The 23551-nt window shown below is 36.2% G+C and overlaps 2 protein-coding genes across 4 annotated transcripts; one reads left to right on the plus strand and one right to left on the minus strand.

The window, feature by feature from the left end:
• Nucleotides 1-794: 794 nt before the first annotated feature.
• Nucleotides 795-16677, minus strand: atp2b1b (ATPase plasma membrane Ca2+ transporting 1b). Of its 3 annotated transcripts, none has more exons than XM_027135056.2 (21): nt 16567-16677; nt 12284-12685; nt 9753-9950; nt 9243-9500; nt 8907-9032; nt 8432-8635; nt 7461-7493; nt 6645-6794; nt 6268-6482; nt 5607-5849; nt 5162-5403; nt 4630-4867; nt 4279-4458; nt 3968-4055; nt 3749-3855; nt 3374-3565; nt 3070-3283; nt 2773-2984; nt 2461-2568; nt 2189-2377; nt 795-2066 (listed from the first exon to the last, which is right to left on the minus strand). In XM_027135056.2, exons 2-21 carry the CDS (start codon nt 12471-12473, stop codon nt 1731-1733), a joined length of 3723 nt encoding a protein of 1240 aa, XP_026990857.1. In that variant the 5' UTR covers nt 12474-12685; nt 16567-16677; the 3' UTR covers nt 795-1730. The 3 variants fall into 3 exon arrangements, with proteins under 3 accessions (XP_026990857.1, XP_047658611.1, XP_047658610.1); XM_047802655.1 differs by having other exon boundaries at nt 12284-12480; nt 16567-16668; XM_047802654.1 differs by lacking the exon at nt 16567-16677 and adding an exon at nt 13413-13615.
• Nucleotides 16678-21072: 4395 nt separating this feature from the next.
• zgc:171459 (uncharacterized protein LOC562056 homolog) lies at nt 21073-23036 on the plus strand. Its single transcript, XM_027135151.2, has 4 exons — nt 21073-21330; nt 21462-21555; nt 21646-21733; nt 21832-23036. Exons 1-4 carry the CDS (start codon nt 21303-21305, stop codon nt 22528-22530), a joined length of 909 nt encoding a protein of 302 aa, XP_026990952.1. The 5' UTR covers nt 21073-21302; the 3' UTR covers nt 22531-23036.
• Nucleotides 23037-23551: the final 515 nt, after the last annotated feature.

Below are 23551 nucleotides of genomic sequence, written 5' to 3' on the forward strand. Positions count from 1 at the left end.
AGTTTTAAATAGTTTCCTGCACTACATATATCTTTTAAAAGAATATATTGCTTACACATCATGGTGTGTATCAATTGGTCATCCGAAGAACAGAGACACTTCATTTACCTGTTCATGCTTGAGCTAATATTGTTAATAAATTATTAACAATGCTAAAGAATTAACCAACATGCTACTTATACAATACTGTATCAATTGTTGAATTTGTAACTAAATACACATCTTTTATTGCCAAAGACACACATTACTCATACTTACAAAATGTTCAATCACAATCACAGTAACTGACAAATCTTACATTAGAAAAAAAAATCCATAAACACGCATATCAGCATTAATTTCCAAAACACAAATGAAACTACAGTGAAAATCAGAATTAAAGAGCCTTTTATAATGTCATGTTCAGCACAACAGCAGAACATAACCTATTACCTTTTACAATTCTTAATAGAAGCTATCATTATCAGGTCAAGAGGTGGAAAAACATTTGCACTTTTGCTAAAGAAATACATTGATGTTCATCAATTTGTTATATTCCTGACGGGCCTATGGGGTAATTTGGTAAAACTAAATATAGTTTGCTCATCATTCAGAAGTATGCAATATCTGAGTGAATCAATGGTATAAAATGACAAAATTGCATCAAATATTGCTTTAATTGTGTGTGGAGTGCAGCTACTGTGATTTACCAGCCTTGTGCTGAATGAGTTTATTCCAATAAAATAACCAGGGACTGCAGAACTTAACCCTGATACAAAGATCAATGCAATAATCAAAAGGCAGGTGGTAACGTGTTTAGATGTACAAACACTTATATAACAGTTTATTATTAACCTATAGTGTACAAAGTTTTGATTCATTTTATAGTTTTTGTGCTTGAATTGCATATCAGACAACTGTTTCCTTTCATTTATTCCAGACTACTCTATAACAGCTAATCCCAATTTCATGCACGGTGACAGTCTCGAAAAGCATGTAAACAGACCATTTTAATTACAATATAAACCACAAATTCATAAAGTGTTTCATAAAAAATGCTCAAGGGAAATAAGCAATTGTGGTCAAATTCTGAATCCAATGACAATCACTGCATAATTATCTGAAGGAAAATGCATAAACCATAAATCTTTTATTTTCACATATATCTTCTGGGATGAAAATATTTACAAAGTGATCAAAAGCTTAATTAAATTTTTAATTTAAATTGACCCACAATTTGACCCACAGACAAAATCTCTTTTTCACAATGAGAACACCCAGTTGCCACCCCTGTGAACACGATTTCTTCATATATTTCATTCAACATCACATTTTTGGTTTTTGAAAATCTCTTTTACCCAATCACATTAGGCTCACGCCCATCCTCTATTTATTGATTTATTTATTTATTGAATATACCATGCAGACACATTGTTCAGTTTCCAGACATGAACATTACTGTCTAACTCTGCACTGAATAAGTTTGTTGTCTGGTTGTTATGAACTGAAATGCATAGCTGCAACATATCTGGGGCAAATGTTCAAGAGAACAGTAATAGGCACACCCTTATAACATCAGGCAGTGGTTTGTTTATATATATTTTTTTTTAGCAACAACAAAGGGAAAAAACGGGAAACGTCATAATTGAAGAAATCACATTCACCTGACATCTGAGTTGTGCTCTTTTTGACATGGTCATAGCATGGTTGGTATCGATGTGGTCTTAGGAGGGTTTTTATCATGAGTGTAATCACAGCGATGTCTCCAGATTGTGCATGGGACTACCAGGGGTATGAGGACTGGCAGTCTTTGTTAAGTCCTTGTAGTGAGGAAATGTTCTGCTGTTGGCAGAATTGTTCTGGTCTGGTGAAGAAATCCCAGAAGGAATGGCTGATGGTACAAAACTGGGTTTTGTTGGTCTGTCTTCCTCAGACTCAGTTTCATCAATTAGGGGGATGGCCAGATTGGAGTCTTCAATGTGGAACTCTGGGTGGTTCATGAAGTTGTGAATGGAGCTTCGCGATTCTGGAGTCTCCAAGCCTTCATAAGGGGACAAAGCTTCCCGGAATGCATTTACCACACGAATCTGTTTAAAGGGTAAAAAAAATACAAGAATATAGAAAATCAGTCAAAGAAAGAAAGACTGGGAAAGAAAAACAAGCAATATGCCACTCTGTAATTTTTTCAGTATTCAAAGCTGTCACTTACTTGTGTCTGGATTCTATTTAGGCCCCGGCACCAGAGGACCTGCCCTCTCCTTAGTTCCATCTCAGCATGGTCGATCTCATCCAAAGACTCCATCTCCTCCAGTTCCTCCTCTGGGATCTCCTCCTTCTGGGTACCATGGCCAGCAGTCTTCAAGAACTTTAACCGACTTGTGGGAATGGTGGTTATCAGCTGTGGATTGTTAACGCAAAGAATGAGGTCCACAAAGCCCCTCAAAAGAAAATGATACATAGACAAGGCGGCTTTAGGCTCACCTGACCCCAAATAAGGCATCCAAAGCCAAGAAAGACACACCAGAGCCACTGCTCAATACTAAGCCCAACACAGCTGAAGGGCTTGCCACCAAATTGCACAATTACAATCTGCAAAAGAGAGTGCTTGTGTTAAATACAGCAGGTGTATAAATTGTTATTAGTGCTAGAAAGAGTTATGATAATAGTCCAATGAATATAACCTTATTATGACCCAATTGGGAAAAATAAATGAGAAGGAAATGTAACCCTATTCCTTTCGCTAACTTTGGTATAAATAAAATATATTACTGAAATACTGCTGTTTTACATTACCTGGATAACAAATGTGACAAAAACAATAGAACAGAAGATCAGGTTGTTGAAAATGCCATCAAACACATTCCTCTCGCCATGGATCTTGCGAGCATTGAACTCGTTGAAGAGTTGCATCATGACAAAGGTGTTAAAGACAACCGTGTAGTGTTCTGAAGGAGGCGCATGTAAAGGAGCGTTCCTGCCACTGTCAATATCAAAGATCTTCTCACCTGTTAGGGGATAAATCATACACCAAATGATTATCTAGATTCACCAAAAGGAAGATTATTAACTGAACCAAAATGTACTTCTTACCAGCAAACAACAAAGTAAAGATGACAGTGAGTTGGTATACAGCATGACCCAAAATATTTTTCATCATGGTTCTTGAGATGAGGGGCTTGTTGCGACCATAGGGTTTCCTCAGCAGTAAAGCCTCAGTAGGCGGCTCAGTGGCCAGAGCCAGTGATGCAAATGTGTCCATGATCAGATTCACCCACAACATCTGGACTGCTTTTAGTGGAGAGTCCTATAAATGGGGTGGGGGAAACTCTGAAAAATGTTCTCATGTACATATAATATCTCCAATAGAGAAGAACTATTTTGAGGAAACACTGACCTGTGTGATACAGGCGCCAGTGAATGCCACGATTACAGCCACTACATTGACTGTCAGTTGAAATTGCAGGAACTTTGAGATGCTGTCATAGACATTTCGCCCCCACATCACAGCTTTCACAATGCTGGTGAAGTTGTCATCTGTCAAGATAATGTCTGAGGCCTCTTTGGCCACATCTGTTCCAGCAATGCCCTAAAGAAACATGACAAATCTACATGACAAATATCTCTGAATTTTCTTTGTGCCAACATCCATCACAGAGTGCAGAGTGTAAAGTGTCTACTCTTTAAAGTGTCTTCGAATCCATTACTGTATGTTGTTTTATTTATTTTTTAATTTAATTCAATTTTTTTTTTACTGTTTTAAAATACATACCATTGCAAAGCCAACATCAGCTTTCTTCAAGGCAGGGCCATCATTTGTTCCATCTCCTGTTACAGCTACTACTTGTCTTTGCTCTACAGCAGTACTATCGATTATACCTGAGATGTAAAATTTACAAAAGAAGAAGTTGCACTGATAGATTGGGAATCAATATCTATATAAATAGGATACAATTTACAATATCAGACTATGCAAGTTCCAGAAACGTACCTTTTACTAATGTATGCTTATCAGTTGGAGAGGATCTTGCCAGTACACGCAGTTTAGGCCAAATCTTGTCAAGACGCTCTTGTTCAATCTGAAATAAGGACATATAATTATTATATCACAGTGTCAACAGGATAAATATCCAAATTTCTTAGTGAAGCAGTAGTTCTTTAGATTTTTTTTCTAATTTTACACATTGTTTATATATACACAAATTCATAAAATATTATAGAATGAGGTGTACTGTTAAAAAAAAAAAAGGACATCTTTAGGACATCTTGATTATAGATGCATCTACAGTGTGGGTAGCTTGCCTCTCCTAGTTCATTGCGTATTCGCCTGTTGAATTCTTTGCCCTCAAGGCACAGGAAATCATCTCCAGGATGAAGGATGCCACACTTATTGGCAATAGCACGGGCAGTGTAAATGTTGTCTCCGGTGACCATACGTACAGTGATTCCTGCTCGCTGACATTTCTTAATGGCCTCAGGGACCTAGATCAGAGCAAGCATCCACAAGTTATAAATATAATGTACATAATTATAAGTAGTATTGAGGAATCAAGAGGGTAGTACGGCTGGTTATTTTCAGTGTCTGAAATAAGATCATTTATATCCGGTCCTTTTAAAATTGTGGGAATATACAATTTGCCAAGTAATACCCACCTCTGGTCGAACAGGATCTTCAATGCCCACAATACAGAGGCAAGTGAGGCTGGTAAGGATGTCAGCCTCATTGTCCCAGTCTGGTTCCCCCTCTGAGGCAGGAAAGTCCCTGTAGGCCAGGCAGATTGTCCTCAAACCCTCTAAAGCCATGGGCTCAATCACATTATTCAGCAGGTTGTCTCGATCTCTGGGTTTGAAGACTTTGGGATCACCACTAGCTGTTAAAATTTTACAACACCTGCAAATACAGACCAAATGCTATGTGCTTATACTTACAAATACTTGCTCATATGCATACAATATATATTGGCAAGTGTAGCATGTCCCAATAGGTCAAAACAGATGTACTATGTTCCTATTTTTAACAGAATCAAGAGTCAAAGGTTGCAGAGCATTATAACCAAATAAAGAGACAATCATTCTTAGCTCTATAAACTCTATAAATGTTGCCATTTAAAAAAATATATTAAAATATATGTGCCACCACAATTATACTTGTTTTGAGTCCAAAATATCTCAAGTGCAGACCTACTTCTTCAGAAGAATTTCAGAGGCTCCTTTGCTGAACATCCGGTAACTTCCATCAAAATTTTTCAGCACTGTGCTCATGGATTTTCTCACAGAGTTGAAGGTGTAGACTTTGAAAAGCCTCTCTTCTGGGTATTCTTTGCGGATGATTTGGTAGTCTTTGCCCAAGTCAAGTGTAAACCCCAGCAAGGCACATTCAGTTTTGTTCCCCACCTGACGAGGTAGTCCACCTTCTTTCTCAGGTGGCTACAAACATACAAATAAAGCAGAAATATTCAGTAGCCCAGGAAACTGTAGTTAAATTCAGTTGAATTTACATTAGATTTTATTCAACAGTACACAAAACAACAACATATTTTTTAAGGTTCAATATTAATACCGTTTAATATAACAAATTAACTGGAAAATAAGTCAGAAAAATGCATACTGTACTAGTGATGATTTCTTACCATGATCTTAGTAGTGTATGCACAGTTAACACTAATGCCGATGACCAGCAGATCCAATATCTTGCTTTCAATGAGATCAGGTTCAGGCACCTTCCTGTAGTGCCTATCTCCCACATATACTTGCACCACTGTCATTCTGTTCATGGTTAATGTGCCAGTCTTATCTGAGCAGATGGCAGTGGCATTGCCCATTGTCTCACAAGCATCCAAATGTCTGACCAAGTTGTTATCTTTCATCATTTTCTGAAAGACCAAAATCAAGAGAATAGTTGCAGAACACCATAACCAAATTAAGAGACAAGCATAGCAAATCATTCCAAGCTGTGTAATCATTTCGAGCTGGCATTCAGAAATAATTCATTGACTGACTTATACAAGTAAATGAATAACGCCATTGACAGAGCTACACTATCTAGTAAAAGGTTTGTGGACACTTGACCATCACACCCATATTTGAGCCTTCTCCAATCTTTGGAAACTAAATTTGAATGAATTGTATAGGATGTCTGTGTGCGCTGTAACATTACAATTTCCCATTGTGTGGAGCACTAAATACACCACAGGATATCAGTGCATAAATTCCTTCATATTAAAGTGGATGATTTTACTAACAGCAATAGGGGAACAGTGTATGAACAAAGTTTATGTACATGACTCATACTTTGACAGAGTAGGCTAATGAGATAGTAACAGCGAGAGGAAGTCCCTCAGGCACAGCAACGACCAATACAGTGACTCCAATGATGAAGAACTTGACAAAGAACTGGATGTAGACAGGAGTGCAGTCTTTAACCCATTGAAGCCCTTGAATGCAGAACGTGTCCACCAAAAAGAGCACCACCAAGATAATTACTGTGATGGCCGACATGAAAAGGCCTGGCGAGTACACAGTTAAATTATTATCATAAAGCTGTTCAAAAGCAAATGTGAATCAAAATAACACTCCATGTAAAATGCAATGATCTTACAATATAAGTAATTGAACATATATTTTAATAACATTTAAATATTAACACACCACTTCATATAATTTCTTACCTGCTTTTCCAATTTGCACAGCTAGTTTGGTAAGCTTCCCTTGAAGTACAGATTTTTCTTTCTTTGGAAGACTGGATTTCTTTTTCTCCTCAACCACTCTCCCATCCTCACTGCTGAGAAGCTGTCCTTCAGCAATTACTCCATCTTTATCTGCACAGCAAATACAAACACAACTCAACAAAAAATGGATTATCTTGCCAAGATGCCTGAGGGGATGCCACGTCTGCCTTTATCGCACTTACTGCTACATACTGCATATAACTGAAGCTCATATCTGTAAGATGACATTTACCTATATTTTATTTCTGAAGTATATATATATTTTTTGTGTATAATATTTTAATAGCCCTTATATATTACGCTTATGAAAATCCCAACAGAACATTACTTTTGTTGCATCAGACATATGTAGTAGCATTGAACAACCCTTAATCCTTCACAAGAGATCACTCCAACCCGGCCAAGGTATATGACATTAATTCAGTTCTGTAGTTCTATATACTGTACATGCAACCACATTTGACCAATTCACACATTACCAGCTATGCAGTCATTGCATACAATCAATCTCAATACATAATCTAACAGACTTACTCTATATGTGTTGGTGCCTGTGTGTGTATAATATACTGTACATAGCATGAAAAAGCAGTGTTGTAGCATCTTAGGTCTCAGTAAGCTCTTTGTTACTATCAATATAAAAAGGTAAATGACATGTGACCCTTAGATCAGTGGAGCACCATATGGCTGGGGCACACAAACAGCACTAACAATCAGACTAACATAATGACATCAGATGTTTTATAAAGTACTTACCATTGTATTTTTCTGATACATCTTGCTCGTTGTCTGTTGGATAAAACAAATCGTCATTTGTATGTGGACACACAGAGGAGAACTTTTTCTTCAGTCAGATCATCTTGTCTGACTTCTGATGTGGGTGAAAGCTTTCATTAAAAATCACAAAAACTATGAGTGAGTTGCACTAGATCACCAAATGTTTGTGGGCACATTACCATTACCATACAGTATGTGGAACTTCACCAACCTGTTACAACAACCCAACAATTGTTTACAATTGTATGGGATACTGTGTGTGCTGTAGCATTAGAGTTTCCCTTTACTGGAACTAAGGGGTGTAGCTCAAATGTGTTACAGCATGACAATAATCATGTACACAAAATGAGGTCCATAAAGACATTGTATGCCAAGGTTGGAGTGGAAGAACTTGAGCGGCCTACATAGACGCTCAAACCCAGTGAACACCTGTGGGATGAAATTTTTACTGCAAACCAGATTTTCTCAAACATCATCCCCACAAACATGCGGTATTACATGAGTATTATAATAGCAAAGAAGGCCAAATCTGGAATGGTATGTTCAACAACAGACACAATTACAGCATAGGTATAATGATCTGGTGTCCTCTAACATTTGGTCATATACTGTAGTGCAGGGCTATTAAATTAGTTTGTCAGTTCATAAAAAGTCTATTGTCCAACTAAACTAAATTTATTATAGAGATGACTTTCACTCTAGGCCGAACAAATTACTATGTACCGGTCCACCAACTGAATAGCCCTGCTGTTTTATATTACAGTATTAACACACCAAAATTAAACTGTCCACTGGAAATAGTCACATGCAGTGAAAACACCGTGGATGATCTTTTTAAATTAACGTACAGTACAATCTCTATTTACACTAGCCCATTCTGTAAGTGCAAATTTGTAGTAGATGGCTGAACATATCTTAGCAGCCTATCCAATAAATGTCCAAACTCTTACGTTTTTGGTCCTTCTTTTCTTTTCTCTCCTTCTTTTGCCTATCTTTTTCTTTCTTCTTTTCCTCCTTCTTCTTTTTTTTCCTTTCCTTTTCATCCACTCCTTCATCATCTCCTGCACCGAGGAGGGCGAAGATGATACCAGTCTGAGAATTCAAGCCCACTGCGGTGACCAAGATACGTCCTGATCCCTCCATAACATGAGTGCCTGAAGGAATAAGATAGTGGTTACAAAACATTAAAGAAAGATTGCTTTGGAAAATTAGCATTTGAAAGTTATCAGATAATAAGCCATATATCATCTACATATATTCTTATATTTAAGTATATTTATTCAAATATGTATTATTAAAGTTCTAATGCACTTCCAATTGCTGACTCTTATGCAATGCCCTTCTTTCTTTTCATGATACCTTGTAATTGAACAAGGTTTCTTTTGTCTGTATGAGGAAAATGGCTAAAATGTAATGATTCAAAACCTGAGAGTATAATGGGATCTTTGTCCAGTGTCTTTTTGACATGGTCCGACTCTCCTGTAAGAGAGCTTTCGTCAATTTTTAGATCATTTCCTTGGATTAGAATGCCATCAGCAGGAAGAAGGTCACCTGAAGGCACACAGCAGAGGCTAGATGGTTAGGCCTTAGACAAAACATACAGAAGCTTCACTTAACAAACCAAAATAAAAGCTTTCAGTCAGTCAAAACAAAAAACAAAAAACAAAAAAGAGAGGCAAGACAAACTGGCCTTGCTTTTAGGAAGAAAGAGCAAAATTGCATTTCCCTTGCTTTCACTTTGTTACATAAAGAACATTTTACCATATTTTACTTGAGCGATGTCACCAACAACAATTTCGGTCACAGGAATCTGAATGACTTGGCCTCCTCTTATCACTGTGAACTTTTGCTCCTGTTCAATGCGATTCTGTAAGCCACGAAACTGCTTTTCTTTGCTCCAGTCATTAAAGGCAGTGACAAAGACCACGCAGACGACGGATAAAAGGATGGCAGCGCCCTCTATCCATCCTGCCTCTGCTTCGGTGCCATCCTCTACTCCTCCGGCAGCTCTTCCACAGTCTACAACAGACAACACAGTCAGTCCAGTGCACAGCCACAGAGAATGAAAACTGCTATTTAATGTATTTTTAGAACTATACATTTTGCTTTGTGTTAGTCTTGTCTTTCACTAAGTAATGTGAAGTAATATCTCTAAAGCAGTGTAACAGAATAATGCTCAAGGCTAATTCAAAACTCACTTTTTTTTATTAAGTACATGTATTTAATGCAGTCATATAGTTCTGATGTGTTTAAAATGACTAAAGCCCTCACTTTCTCTTTCAGCATCTGGAGGTCTATAGAAGGAAAGGCCTAAGGATATCATGGCTGCAACTTCCAAAATAATTAGTGTCACATCCTGCAGTGCTTCCCACACTAACTGAAGGAATGTTTTGGGCTTTTTTGGAGGTATGAAATTCTTTCCAAATTCTTCTTTTCTTCTTGCAAGGTCATCGGCATCTATGCTCAGCCCTACAAAATAGAAGAAAGAAAATGACATTAAACCAAAAACTTTTGAATCTTTTTTGTAACATAATTTACCAAATTACACCATTATACCATATTGGATTAACGCAATGCAAAACCTCTGGATGCAAGTAGTAGATACAATAATAAACGTGTGATGATTCTTGACTGTGTTCAACCACAAATTAAACAGTGAGTTCACAGAAATGATCATTCACTGGATTTTATAGAATAACTGAAATAAAAGCATTTAAATGAGAGTTGTACAAATTTTAAGTCGAAAACTACATCCTGAAAAATAACTGTTGTAAGTGGTAGCTTAGTGGTTTTATGATGTTGGACTATTGATTGTAAGTTTGTGAGTTAAAATCCAAGCACCACCAAATTGTCACTGCTGGGTCCTAAAGCAAGGCCCTTAAAATTTGACCCTGCTCAATTATAGGAAGAGATAATGGAAGTCATTATGGACAAGGGTTTTGTCCAAATGCCATAAATGTAAAGTTACCGGTTAAAGTTACATGCTTTGAGAATGTTAGAGCAATATATATAAATATAGGTCTAACACATACGATTCTTGTCTAAACAGAATAAGCAAACAAGAAAGATTGAAATCTCATTTTGTCTGCGAGAAGGGATTGTTCTAGAAGTGATGAATAACAAAGCATAGACGCATCTAGTCTCTTTATTAGATCTAGATCCAATCACTATTTCATAAGTACAGAGTAGTATTTTAATTTTTAATGGACATTTTTTACATTAAAAAGCAAGCGATTACAAAATATGTACATTTATTACAGAGCCAAATTTGATCAGGCTACACAGAAAACTGAGGAGTTTTATTCCGAGCTCATATTTTCACCTGTGTTATATGCTGCACAATATTTAAAATGGACCAATTTAAATAAGCAGCAGCTAAAACGTTAGAAATATTTTAAAATATTAACAAGGCAAATACAGCCATACATAAAAACAAACAAACATTTTTTAAATATTTCAACACCCCTGTACTTTCACATAAAATGCAAACAATGGCAAAAGCAAAAGAGGAGAAGAGTATAGCAGTCTGGGAGATTAGTTAGAAACAGAGCACTGAGGATTTTGCTATGTGGTTTACGCAGAGTGGGATTACATGCAGAAAATCGATCTGATCCCACCTGTCACTAGCATGCTATGGCACAAAGCAGGACTATGCACCAGCTCACAGGATAAACACCGATGTCATGCAGGGTTGCTGTCACAATGCCTACTAAGAATAAAGGCCAATTATCATGTGCAAAGTAAGAATAATTGAAATATGGAGTCAATTTCTTTTTCTACAAATCTGAAAATACAGCACATATCAAAGAGCCATACTTATATTACAAATTCCTTCATTCTAAGAAAAGTAAAGGTTTAGAGATAAGTGGTTAGATTTTTATCAAATTTATAAATGAAAATTAAAACGGTAATAATGTGACAGCAATTTAGGCTTTAATGTATAGGGTTTAAAGAAAGACTGTCATCCATGGTGTACTTTATGTGTACACTTCTGTAAATGTTCATTGGCCCTGAGCAAATATTCAAAATGTCAGCAGCAACATTTCCAACATAGTGACAGATCTGGGTTAACTATTCACATGTCACAGCAGCAACAATATCAATGAGCGAGTGTGTTGCATGGAGCCGAAATAACAAACTGCGCTAGAACTCTCATTTTTAAGACCAGAGCGCATAACTGAACTCGTTTTTTTTTTTTTTACACAAAGCACCTGACAATATACTAGGTTTCATTTATAGACGTGTTTTTTTATCCAGCAATGCCAGCAGTACACAAGTTAGCTGAGCAGCTCTTCCGTGTTCCTGAACATGAATGGCAGTAATGGCTAACCACCACACACAAGCAAGGATAAAACTATTGCTTATTTCATTTGACCAGAAATGACAGCCTTGGATAATGTATGGCAGATATCAGCAGATCACATGTACCATTTTAGGAGTTCCTACATTAGGTAAAGTTCACTTAATGAATTAGGAAAGATTTCACATATAACGGCTTCCTGATTTATCAGCAATAATCAGAAAACCACAAGTAAGTTCTCCATATCATCTTGGTTAAATATAGTAAACTTACAGAAAAATCTTTGTACACAATCCAGAATCTGACCTTACAGAAACAGTGCAGAGCTACTAAGGGTCTCAGCTGCTTAAGTATCGGATTCACCAGAGATCATCATGGTACATGTGACCTAAACCTCCTATCGTAATGACTATAATGAACAGAACTTTATGATTAACCGAAAACACCAACATTTTTCAATGCTTCAGCACACCTGAATAAAACAAACATAGTTCATATTTACCATCTGTGGGTGAAGATTTTAACCTGGAGCAGATTCCTTGGACGTCTCCATAACACTCTTGGATTCTCTGTAATCCTTCGGTGCCTCTGAGTTCCATGAGTGACCGAAGCTCTTGGAGCGTGCAGCCAAAATCAGCATCATGGTTGGCGTCTGCCTTGTACTTGGAACCACGGCGAGAGTTTCGGGCCATGTCTCCTCTGCAGTACACCAAGCAAGTATTCAGCGGTAAAACCCAGAATATCCCATAAACCACTACTAAATCAGGAGAGCAGAAAACAAGTTCCCAAAACTGAAAGCATATAAATAGTGATGTCCATTTGATGCAACTGTGTATGCTCTCTCATCTTGGAATTATAAGGGCCAGTGAAGATACAAGTTGTTCAGATCCACACTGTGCTACATCTGAAGAAAAAAAAAGAACCATTATTGAGGTGAAAATCAGGACTATTTCAGAGATCAGGCTCAGATCTAGCAAAGATCTAAACTAAAAGATCTTAACTCACTATCATTGTAGTCTACTACACAGCCAATAAAACTTAAATAATGAAACCTGACAGCTGATAAACTTCCTTGAGCACCAGTCAGACCCAATGACAAGTCACAGTTCTTCTGTCATAAATGCCAAAGCAGATAACTCTACGATTAATCAATGAGGGAATCATACCAACAGTATGTCTCCTATCTTTATGGAAGACATGAACCAGTCTGTGATGTGACAGTAGGCTTTTTCCGGCAGTGCTTCAAAGGCAAGATCTGCCAACACGATTTAAGATGAGGGATAGATTTAGTTTAGTTACATAAAATAAGACAGCTATAGGCAATACAGGCAAAACAGATTCAGATTCCCTCAAGTCACGAGGCATTTATGTGTTGTGATAAATCAATGTATGAACAAAAGTGATGTGGAGAGAAGTGATCCACACAAGTATATAATGCTGAGGTTAAGAAGGGCACTACTGCTACAGAATAACTTTACCTTCATCACAGCATTCACTTGCTCTTAACATCATAATGAAAAACTATATGAGCCACACTCACCTTCCACGTGTACCTACATTAATTTAAGATGTATTATGATTGGGCCTCTTAAATGACAATAGTGCACTGACTGAACACACCGTGTACTCACATAGTAGCTTCAAATCCATTCCTGAAGTAACGGTGAGAAAAGGTAACAGCTAAAGCTGTGAGCAGCTTCCAACACCTCTGAAGACAAGCCTTTGTTTCTAACTGATTAGCACCTCACATGAGAACCGTGAAACACCATAAATACACCCAAGATATATTCCATTCCTTTAATGAAATCAGTTGACCTTCAGTATGCTGTTGTGAGCAGCACAGTGTCCATCAAAGGAAGAGGATCGCTAAATGATTACCACAGGAAAGCCTCTTGGTTAATCTAATTAGGCAATCTGTGGCTGTAGAGAACTGCAGAACTACAATGAACACCACAGGGGAGTTGCAGAGTATAATATAGAATACATAATGTATTCCCTTATACTTGCATTGCAGACACTTGGTCATAGTTGGTGTTCATTTGCTCATGGATGAGTGACACTGGAGTAGCCAGGCAACTGCTTACAGAACACGGGTTTCCACTCAATGCACAATTTGTACTGCTTGAGGTATTACTAAGAAGTGTGATTAGACATTTTGTAATATATTTTAGAGGCTACTGATTACAGCGAATATGTAATTGATAAAAATATCAAATACATTTGAAAAAAGGCCATGCCTCAATGAATTAAATTAAGAACTATTTAGAAAACAGTAATACAAATTTTATATAATAAATATACATAAATAAAGATAATTACATACATCTAAAATAAAGATGATTAGAAACATTATAATAATTTTAGGCAGAAACATTTAGACAAATAAAAACAATATTTAGTTATAAATGTTTGCAGCTAAATCTTAAATAAATAAAACTTTTTTTTGCTTAAATAGAATTTTTTTTAATGATGTCATTCCTGAGATCACTTCAAATGTTCACTTGCTCTAATCAAAGTGACAACATTTGCACCAACGTGAAAGCTCTGGGTTAACAAGTCTCCTGCATGTCACAACAGTGATATATCAACATGAGTGTATCTGGAGGGACAGAATGGACAAAATGTGTTTGAAGGCACTTCATGGGCAAGAGGGCATAAACTATTGAAGTGACCAGTGATAGTGATTAGTAAAATCATGAGTTACTCAACATACAAAATGCTAAAGGAGTAAGGTGTCGCTTGTTACGTAGATGCTGAAATCTAACATTATTTCAGAGTTGGTTACTCTGAGCACTGTTCCACAATGTGAACTGAAACCATTTTAATGAACAGACACAAACAAAACTAGTGATAAAAAAATACAAATCATATGACCCATACATTATGTAATATAGTTTCATTTTGCTGACTCAGAAAACAAGACCGGAAAGGACATTCATGGAGCCGTACTGTCTGAAGATAAAAATAACAACATGTCTGAAGCTTAGAAGGTCAAGGTGGTTCTCACTTGATATTTCTAATATACAACGCATGACCAGTAGCTCAGAGAAAAGAAGCTTCATCTATAACATGAACGATGATGCTAATTTAACAATAAAAATAATTACAAAGACACAAAAGGCATTTTAATAGGCAATATTGTTAAACTACAGTTTAATATCTCGTTGAAACATATATGATGTCATGACAAATAAAATTGAGAGTTTTTTTCGGTCACAGTCAAAAAAAGCTAGAAATATGTTTTCTGATTTTTTTTTCAAAATAAGAAACTATTAAACTTGTGGTTGTGGTTCAGCAGTTGCTAGATCAAATGCCTGTGATTCTTGGTACCTGCTGCAGTTTAGTTTAAAATGTGACACCTCGAGAATAAAGTGTAACTGGAAACAGTTTGAACAAATTTACATAGTAAACTCCCTGTGTGAAAATCTTTTCTTACAGTTCTCATGTTTCCTGAGAGTGTCTGTTAATTAAACACTAGTGACAACCTCTTCACCTCAGTTAGCCAAAGTAAGAAATGCACAAGAAAGTGAACCATAATCTGCTGAATATATGGGCTCTTACAGATCAAATGAATATTAACAGGAATGAACAAATATGTAAGTCTTCATATATAATCTAATTTACAGCTAAAGACAAGACACTAAATGTAAAAATGGCAAATTTTCCTCATGCCAACTGTTAAACTACTAAATTGTAAGATGAATAACAACCTCAGCTTTGGAAAAAACTTTAGTCCCAGCCTTTTGTACACAATTTAATCAAATCACAGAATATATTATCTGAATTTTGTTCTGAGTTCAGATTCTTATAAACCTCACTAAACAGAGTGGAAACACACCAAACCCATCGTATTTTTATAGTTTCTATATACAAAACCAAAAATTGTTGTAGTTGTTGATGACCTGCATTCATGAACTTTTACATGCTCACACTAATTAGAAGAATAGAGCAGAGTAATTTACATTTTAATTTAAATTTTGGATTAAAAAAATATTTGAATAGCGCAAGAAAGTTACATTTTAATAGCCATTTAACATCCAAAAAACTTTGAGTTTGTAGTCTGTAGAAACGTAGTTACTAGCATCTTCACTTTTTTTTGTAACTTTTATAAACCATGCAAAACCATTTGCTCAATTCTCTGGTGCATAAATAAATACATGCACAATACAAAAAATAAATACTTCAGTAATCAACTAGCTGATAGTGACTGATTGTATCCTATTCACCTGTTGTGTCTAGAAGTAACATGCGGGGCCCTGATATAAGACATAACTAGCAATTGTACACTGTTGTCTGTATACACGTGCTAAGGGAATATACAGTCTGTCTAGAGCTCTGCTGGTAAACAAATGAAAGAAATTACTCATACAATAAGTTGTTTCCATCTACAGTTTTATGTGATAATGATATAAATGTCCGAATATAAACTAGCTACTTTAAACTATGAACAGGTGCTCTAAAAATCAGGATACCTGGTTAAACCTGGTGTAAATCTCCACTCTCTGATATGTTAACAACAGCTGCATCCAGCACTTTACTACAAACTATCAAAGGACGTTTTATATTCTATTCCCTACTGTATCTAACAAAAATCTCAACTTAAAACAGTAGGCTAAGCAATATGATCTAAATATATTTTAATTGGTCTTATAAATTGTTTATTTATAAGACAGATCATTAAAATGTATATACAAAGGCGCACACCGGTATTTACATTCAGACTGTCATAACCAAACATTATCACTGCCTTTATATGGTAAACAAAAATGTTTAAACAATGCCTACCTGTCCTTTTTATACTAGTCCCTTTAAACGCGTGTCACGTCTCATCACTTGCCGACCTAATGATTCTACAACTCTATCTGGAAAGCCCCGCCCACCGCTTTCTGCTCCTCCAGTGCTTACGTCATGAGGGATTGTATTTGCAATTCTGATTGGCTGATATGCTCGGTCCAGGTACAGGTGTCACCCGTAGCTACAGCTTATTGCACCAAATTTGTTTAAATTTATATTATATATATATATATATATATATATATATATATATATATATATATATATATATATATATATATATATATATATATATCAATAAACAGTTAGCATTTTTTCCAAAGCCCATGCTTTTTCCAGGAACACAGTGTGTGTGTGTGTGTGTGTGTGTGTGTGTGTGTGTGTGTGTGTGTGTGTGTGTGTGTGTGTGTGTGTGTGTGTGTGTGTGTGTGTGTGTGTGTGTGTGTGTGCGTGTGCGTGTGCGTGTGTTAGATAAGAGTGAAAGACGTGAAATCCACTAACATGATTGGAGAAATTGAGCAAAGCAAAAGACTTTCAGATTTTTTTAGGACAAAAGGTAATAATATCAGTTATTAATAAAAAAAAAGAAAACAGAGATTTCTGCCCAGTCTGTGATCCACCATCAGATGAATTAATTCTAATATACCTGATGGAAGTATTAATCTCATTTTCATTTCATTAATCGAAGACATTGATAATTATACTGAAATGCACAGAGGAAACTGAGGGATGAAATGCACTGTTCCAAAGTCATTTTAGTTGTGAGCTTGTGGGCTATAAAAGGAAATGCGGTGAATCATAATCACAGGAGAGTTTATTTTGGATTGCTGATATCAAAGTTCATGTCTGGTCTAACATAGCATGGTAATCCCCAAATCTTCTTATGTGCACATCATACAATACAACTAGGATTTTCCATGCATCCAGAATAGGAGGTAATTATGTGGGTCTATTGCTTATTTTAATATATGTTCTGTATCTATATTATTTTCAAATGGTAGCACAATATGACTTCTATATTATTCATACATGACCTATAGACGTAAATTTCATTTACATTCCTATTTTGATTTAAGGCATTTTCAATGTACTTTGTCCAGTCTGGATTCTTGAAAATATTTTGTTTTGTGTGTTTTTGACACACTTTATACATGTACATAAGTTCATGGTTGGGAGTGGAAGCTGAAGCTGATGTGGTGCTCCACCGCTGTCCTCTGTCACACACATGCAACATGCTTAACTCCACTGCTCTGTCTTACGGATGGTAGAGAGCATGACCTCGCTTAAACAGGATTAGCTATAAATAGTGCTGCCGATCTGCTTGGCAGCAGTGTGGCAACAGCTCATCTGATGATTCTGATCCTGGCTCTGTGAGCTATGGGGGCTAAAGTCTTTGCTCACCTACACCTTCAGATCCATGAGGCAGTTCTGTATTCAATCACCTTCCACTGTTTTAAACAAATACCAAAGCAACAGAACCAAATCTGGCATGGCTACGGCACCAGGGAACAATATGTAACTTTTACACTCTGTCTTCTTTTTCCATTTCAGTTATTCTCACATTTGTACTCCCCAAGGTCCCTTTTGGAAAGGATGAACAAGGACAATTGAGTTCTCAGATTCAGACATCACCCTCCCATAGCTGCTCACCATGGTGACGACTAGTGATGTCAAGCCACAGCGACGCCCATGCCTAGGTGTTTTTGCACTCTGGCAAAACCATATGGTGTCAAATGGTATTAAATACATGCACAAATGCTAACATTCACAGTATGTACTCACATTACAGACTTAGTAAAGACACAAAAACATAAAACACATGAAACATACATGAGAGGATTACAAATATATCTCCACACACCTGCACAGGAATAGATTACATAGACACTATAACACCAAAGCAGTATTCGCTATATTATTGTGCATAGTTGCTTATCTTTATTTTCTTTACTCAGACAGACTAGGAATACCAAGTAAGTCTAAGGGTGTTCATAGCTTTCTGTAGCACACTCCCTCAGAATTAATGACACCATGATAATGAGATACATGAGTTTATTGTGGCATTTCTATAGATAATGGATTCAGTTTAATTTTCTGTAACAAAATGTAAATTATAAAGCCATTCTTGCCTAACATTCCTACCATAAATTTGACAAGCATAAACATTAAGACACACATACAGTATTCACATCCTGGAACAAAATAACCTATATTCTTTTTTAATGGACTAACACAGACAAAATAGTGTGGTAATAGAAGAAGAAAACACTCTTTTTTATATAAAAAAAATATTTTTTCTAAACTCAAGTAAAAGTTCCAATCTATTATTTTTTAAAGGTAGATGCACATGATAGGGTCAAGTGGCTTAATTAGTTTGACCCACTGATCAGTTAAACTGAAAAAAAAAAAGGCTTTAATTTTAAAGACTGCTCAAAATACGTGAAACACAATCTGGCATTGCTTTCTGTATTCAGAGAGATATAGTGAAATTAATTAATTAATTAATTCAGAATATCTTTTCTACAACTGTAAAGTTTAATAAGACACTGTCTGGTTATTGTGGAGATTGCAGAACTTTATTAGACCTTTAATAGTATTTATTATAGTTGTAAAAGACACATTCTTGTGGCCATATTCTGGTGGAACACTGTATGGTCCTCTATAGCCGACCATCACCCGATATGTGCTTTTTGAACATCTCATTTCAGATTTAGTCACCAGTTACAATAACTTTTACTCTTCAGGGAAGGCTTTCCCATAAATTTTTGAGAGTGGCAATGGCCAGTGAGGTCAAGCATTGTTGTCGGACAAGAAGCTCTGGTACACAGTCAGCTATCCAAATCACAACAAAGCTACTGTGGTACAAAATTAATTAACAGCTTCTGAACAAACAGAATCAGAAATGAAAGAGTGTTCTGGTGTAATCAAACTCATCAAATTCTTTATATTAGCACTTCGACCTAGCGTTCAATGAATAATGGTGTTCATTGGGGCTGAGGTCAGGACTCTGTGCAGGACACTAGAGTTAATCCACACTTGTCTTCATGAACATCACTTTGTGTGTAGAGGTGTTGTCAAACTGGAACATGTAGAACATGGTTGAAAATGTACATGTACTTTGTAATATCAATACTCCAAGGAAATACTTTAATACCAATAAAACATTGAACACAAAACAAAATGTAAATGTATTCCAACTGTGCAACATGCTAAGGTTATTGTTAAAACATGATGACTTCCATTCACCTTTTATCTCCTAAATATCACACTACAACACATTAAAGGATGAGTATTGTATGTATAATTGTACAAAAGTTATATACAGTAATTTTACAGTGTTTTAATGATAAAATTAATTATAATTTTAATTATAAAATTACTGTATATAACTTTTGTACAATTATACATACAATACTCATCCTCTACACATATTGTGCCTTACATACTGTACATCTGCACATATTTATGTGTATCTATATATACCCTACTGTACATTATTATAGATATATATAGATATATAGATATATATAGATATATATATAGATATATGGGGATGTGGTAGCTCAGTGGTTAAGGTGTTGGGCTACTGATCGGAAGGTCATGGGTTTGAACCCCAGGTCCACTAAGCTGCCACTGCTGGGCCCCTGAGCAAGGCCCTAACGCTCAGTTGTAAGTCACTCTGGATAAGGGTGTCTGCTAAATGCCATATATATATATATATATGGCATATATATATGGCATATATGGCCAAGCTGCCACTGCTGGGCTCTTGAGAAACCCTCCCTGCTCCAGGGGTGCTGTATCATAGCTGCCCCTGCACTGTGACCCCAACCTCTTCAGTTGGTGTATGTGAAGAAAATAATTCCACTGTGCTGTAATTTATATGTGGTGATAATAAAGGCTTCTATGCCATCTGTTCTTATAACCTTCTACTTCTTGTTCCTTTAAAATAGTGTCTGCACATTTTTTTTAATGCCATAGCCTTAGAACCATTTACTGCACTGCTATATCCTTTATATTTATTCACTGTACATTTGTTTACATACATACATACATACATACATACATATATATATATATATATATATATATATATATATATATATATATATATATATATATATTACATGCTGTGCATATTTTTACACACACACACATTATATATGTTACATGCTGTACAATAAAGTTCTATCTATCTATCTATCTATCTTAGTGTTGTGGATACTTTAGTAAATGCGCTTATATTTTCTTATTTGATAAAAAATTCTGTACTTCTTACCTATATTTATTTTAGTATAATTTATTATTAAAAGCTTATTCAAGTTTTTAACTTCCTGGGTACGAGTTGTTGGGGTTTCTTTTGTTGTTGTTGTTTTTTTTTTTACATCGCTTTCAAACAATTAAGTAAAATCGAGTTTTGTGGAAAGAAATCAGGACATCATTCAAAATGATGACGAAGCCTCGATGTTTCTAACATTTTGTTTTTAAATCGTCATTTAAAAGTTATTAAAAACAGAAATCCCAGAGTTTGATATGTGCGTGGTTCCCACTTGTTTGCTACCTGCTAAGGCAGGACTATGCTAGTGCACTAGCTCTGTGGAGGCGGAGTTAGGGGTCGGCGCCATTTTGTTCTACAGGAAGAACCGCGCGCCGAAGGACACTTCTTTTCAAGAGCCCTAGCTCTAGTCTACTTATCTGTAGAATTTAACATCTATATATGATAAGAAATGGCCAGCTCTGAATTTACATATAAACGTAAGTGGACGTTAAACGTGTAGCTTGTTAAACTTGGATTAATTTGATATATTTCAGTTGTAGCTCAACAACAGCAGCGCTATTTGAGTGATCTAGCTAGCTAACTAGCCTATTTCTTTTGTCCTGTGTAGTGACCGACGAGGACACAAAAAATCTGATACGGTTGCGGACAACAAACGCATTGCTGTTTACCAGGAAAAGAAATGCAGCCAAGGCAGCTTGGAGGTAATTTATTAGCAGCTGGAATTGCTGTAATTAGTGTTCAATTAAGGTTAGATATTTTATTTATTTCTAAATTATTATTATTTCCTCCAGCGCAATTATTAGGGAGTTGGGTTTGGATGACAAGGTAACAGTTGAGCAGATTGCCAAGAAATGGGAAAACCTGAAGCTGAAATACAAGGTTGGTCTAGTGCTTATTCAAATTGATTATTTAAAAATTGCTGAGTCACATGAGAAAACAAATAAACTGATTATCCATCTCTTCTTATATTGCTCAAGGAAATAAAATATCCTCCTCCTGGAATGGAGGTGGTCTCAAAATCCTCTCAGTGGAGATGGTTTAAACTCCTGGACGAAGCATTAAAGGATGAGTTTTCTCTTGATGACAGCTTTCACTCAATGACTTCATCAGCAGGCGACGATGACTGTGGCCCACAGTCCAGCAAGAGGATATGCCAGGTGAAAGTAGGAAGTGATGTATTAGAGCTACTGGTGGACGATGACAGTATAACACGGGTCGGAGACTCGGGACCAACTGTTCTAAGCCAGGAGAGACTTCTGGGAGAGGAGAAGCCGACAATGCTTCCAGGCCTGGACAGTGAGCGGGCCAGATTAGCCCAAGAACGACAGTTTCTCGAAAAGGAGCTAGAAGAATTGGATAGAGAAAGGCTGGTATTAGAGAGAGAGAAGGATCTGGCTGACCGTGAGAAGCTGGCACTGCAGAGAGACCGGGCGCAGTTGGAGAAGGACAGAGCCGCCGTAGACAGAGACAGAGCTTCACTGGAACAGGACAGAGCCCGGCTGGAGAAAGACAGGGCAGCATTAGAGAGGGACAAGGCGGCACTTGTGAGAGACAGAGAGACACTGAAAGCCGAGAACCAAGGCAAAAACTCTATTGACTGCACTCTAGACACGCCCCATGAGAAGAACAGAGAAAAATTAATTGTCCTGTTTGAGAAATTGATTGAAAAGTTTTGAGATTGCAAAAGATCTGGTGTTTAAAAGCTCAGTGGTTAAATTGGTTCGTTTTTCAGTGTAGTTCCAGATTTTTTTTAAAACATTTTCAACATGAGCAAGAAAGATTTTTTTTTAAGTTTAAAGTCAGATTTTAAAATGTAAATATGTTCCAAATCTCTTTTGGGTTAATTTCTAAAGCAAATACCTCTGTTATTTCGCTATAATATAAAGTTCAAGCAACAGTGATTTTCAACGAAAACTTTAAGTTTTTAAGCCCATTGTAATAAATCAGCATGACTCAACATGTTTTTTTGTATTGCGTTGCCACTTGTAGATTTGATTACAGGGAAATTAACTGTTTAATATTCTGACTGTCAGATTATTTTCATGTATATGTACTTGAATTGAAATATTACTTGCTGATTGTTTGCTTTGTCTATCCTTTGTTAAAGACAAATTTCAGAAGCTTTATTGTAAATATTAAAGAAATTACAGTGTTTGGAATAAATCAGTTATATGTTCTTAAATCCTGTTTTCATCCCCAATTCTCTCTATGCTTTACTGTATACTATTTGGCCACTATGAGAGTGTTTAAGACTTCATCTAATTCCTTATATAGTGCACTTAATTTGGTATAATGGACAATATTCAGTGTGCTTCAGAAAATCCCATAATACATTGTAATAGTTTCATGTTTGATGAGATATCAATATCATCGGTGTGGGAGGTTCAAATTATGCAATTTGAACAGCTGGATCATATTCAGAAAATATATCTGTAGTGATTAGAGTCAAGTCAAGAAGCTTTTATTGTCATTTCAACCATATATAGCTGTTGCCGTACACAGTGAAATGAGACAACGTTTCTCCAGGATCAAGATGCTACATAAAACAAAGACAGGGCTAAGGACATGTAAGTAGTCTTAGCCACATAAAGTGCAACTGTGCAACCTGGTGCAAACAGTGCATGACAAGACAAACAAGAAAGTGCAGGACAAAAAACAGTGCAGACATAAAGTTACAAGACAATACAAAAAGTACAA

This window comes from Tachysurus fulvidraco, chromosome 17 (genome assembly GCF_022655615.1).
Source record: "Tachysurus fulvidraco isolate hzauxx_2018 chromosome 17, HZAU_PFXX_2.0, whole genome shotgun sequence".
Lineage (NCBI taxonomy): Eukaryota > Metazoa > Chordata > Actinopteri > Siluriformes > Bagridae > Tachysurus > Tachysurus fulvidraco.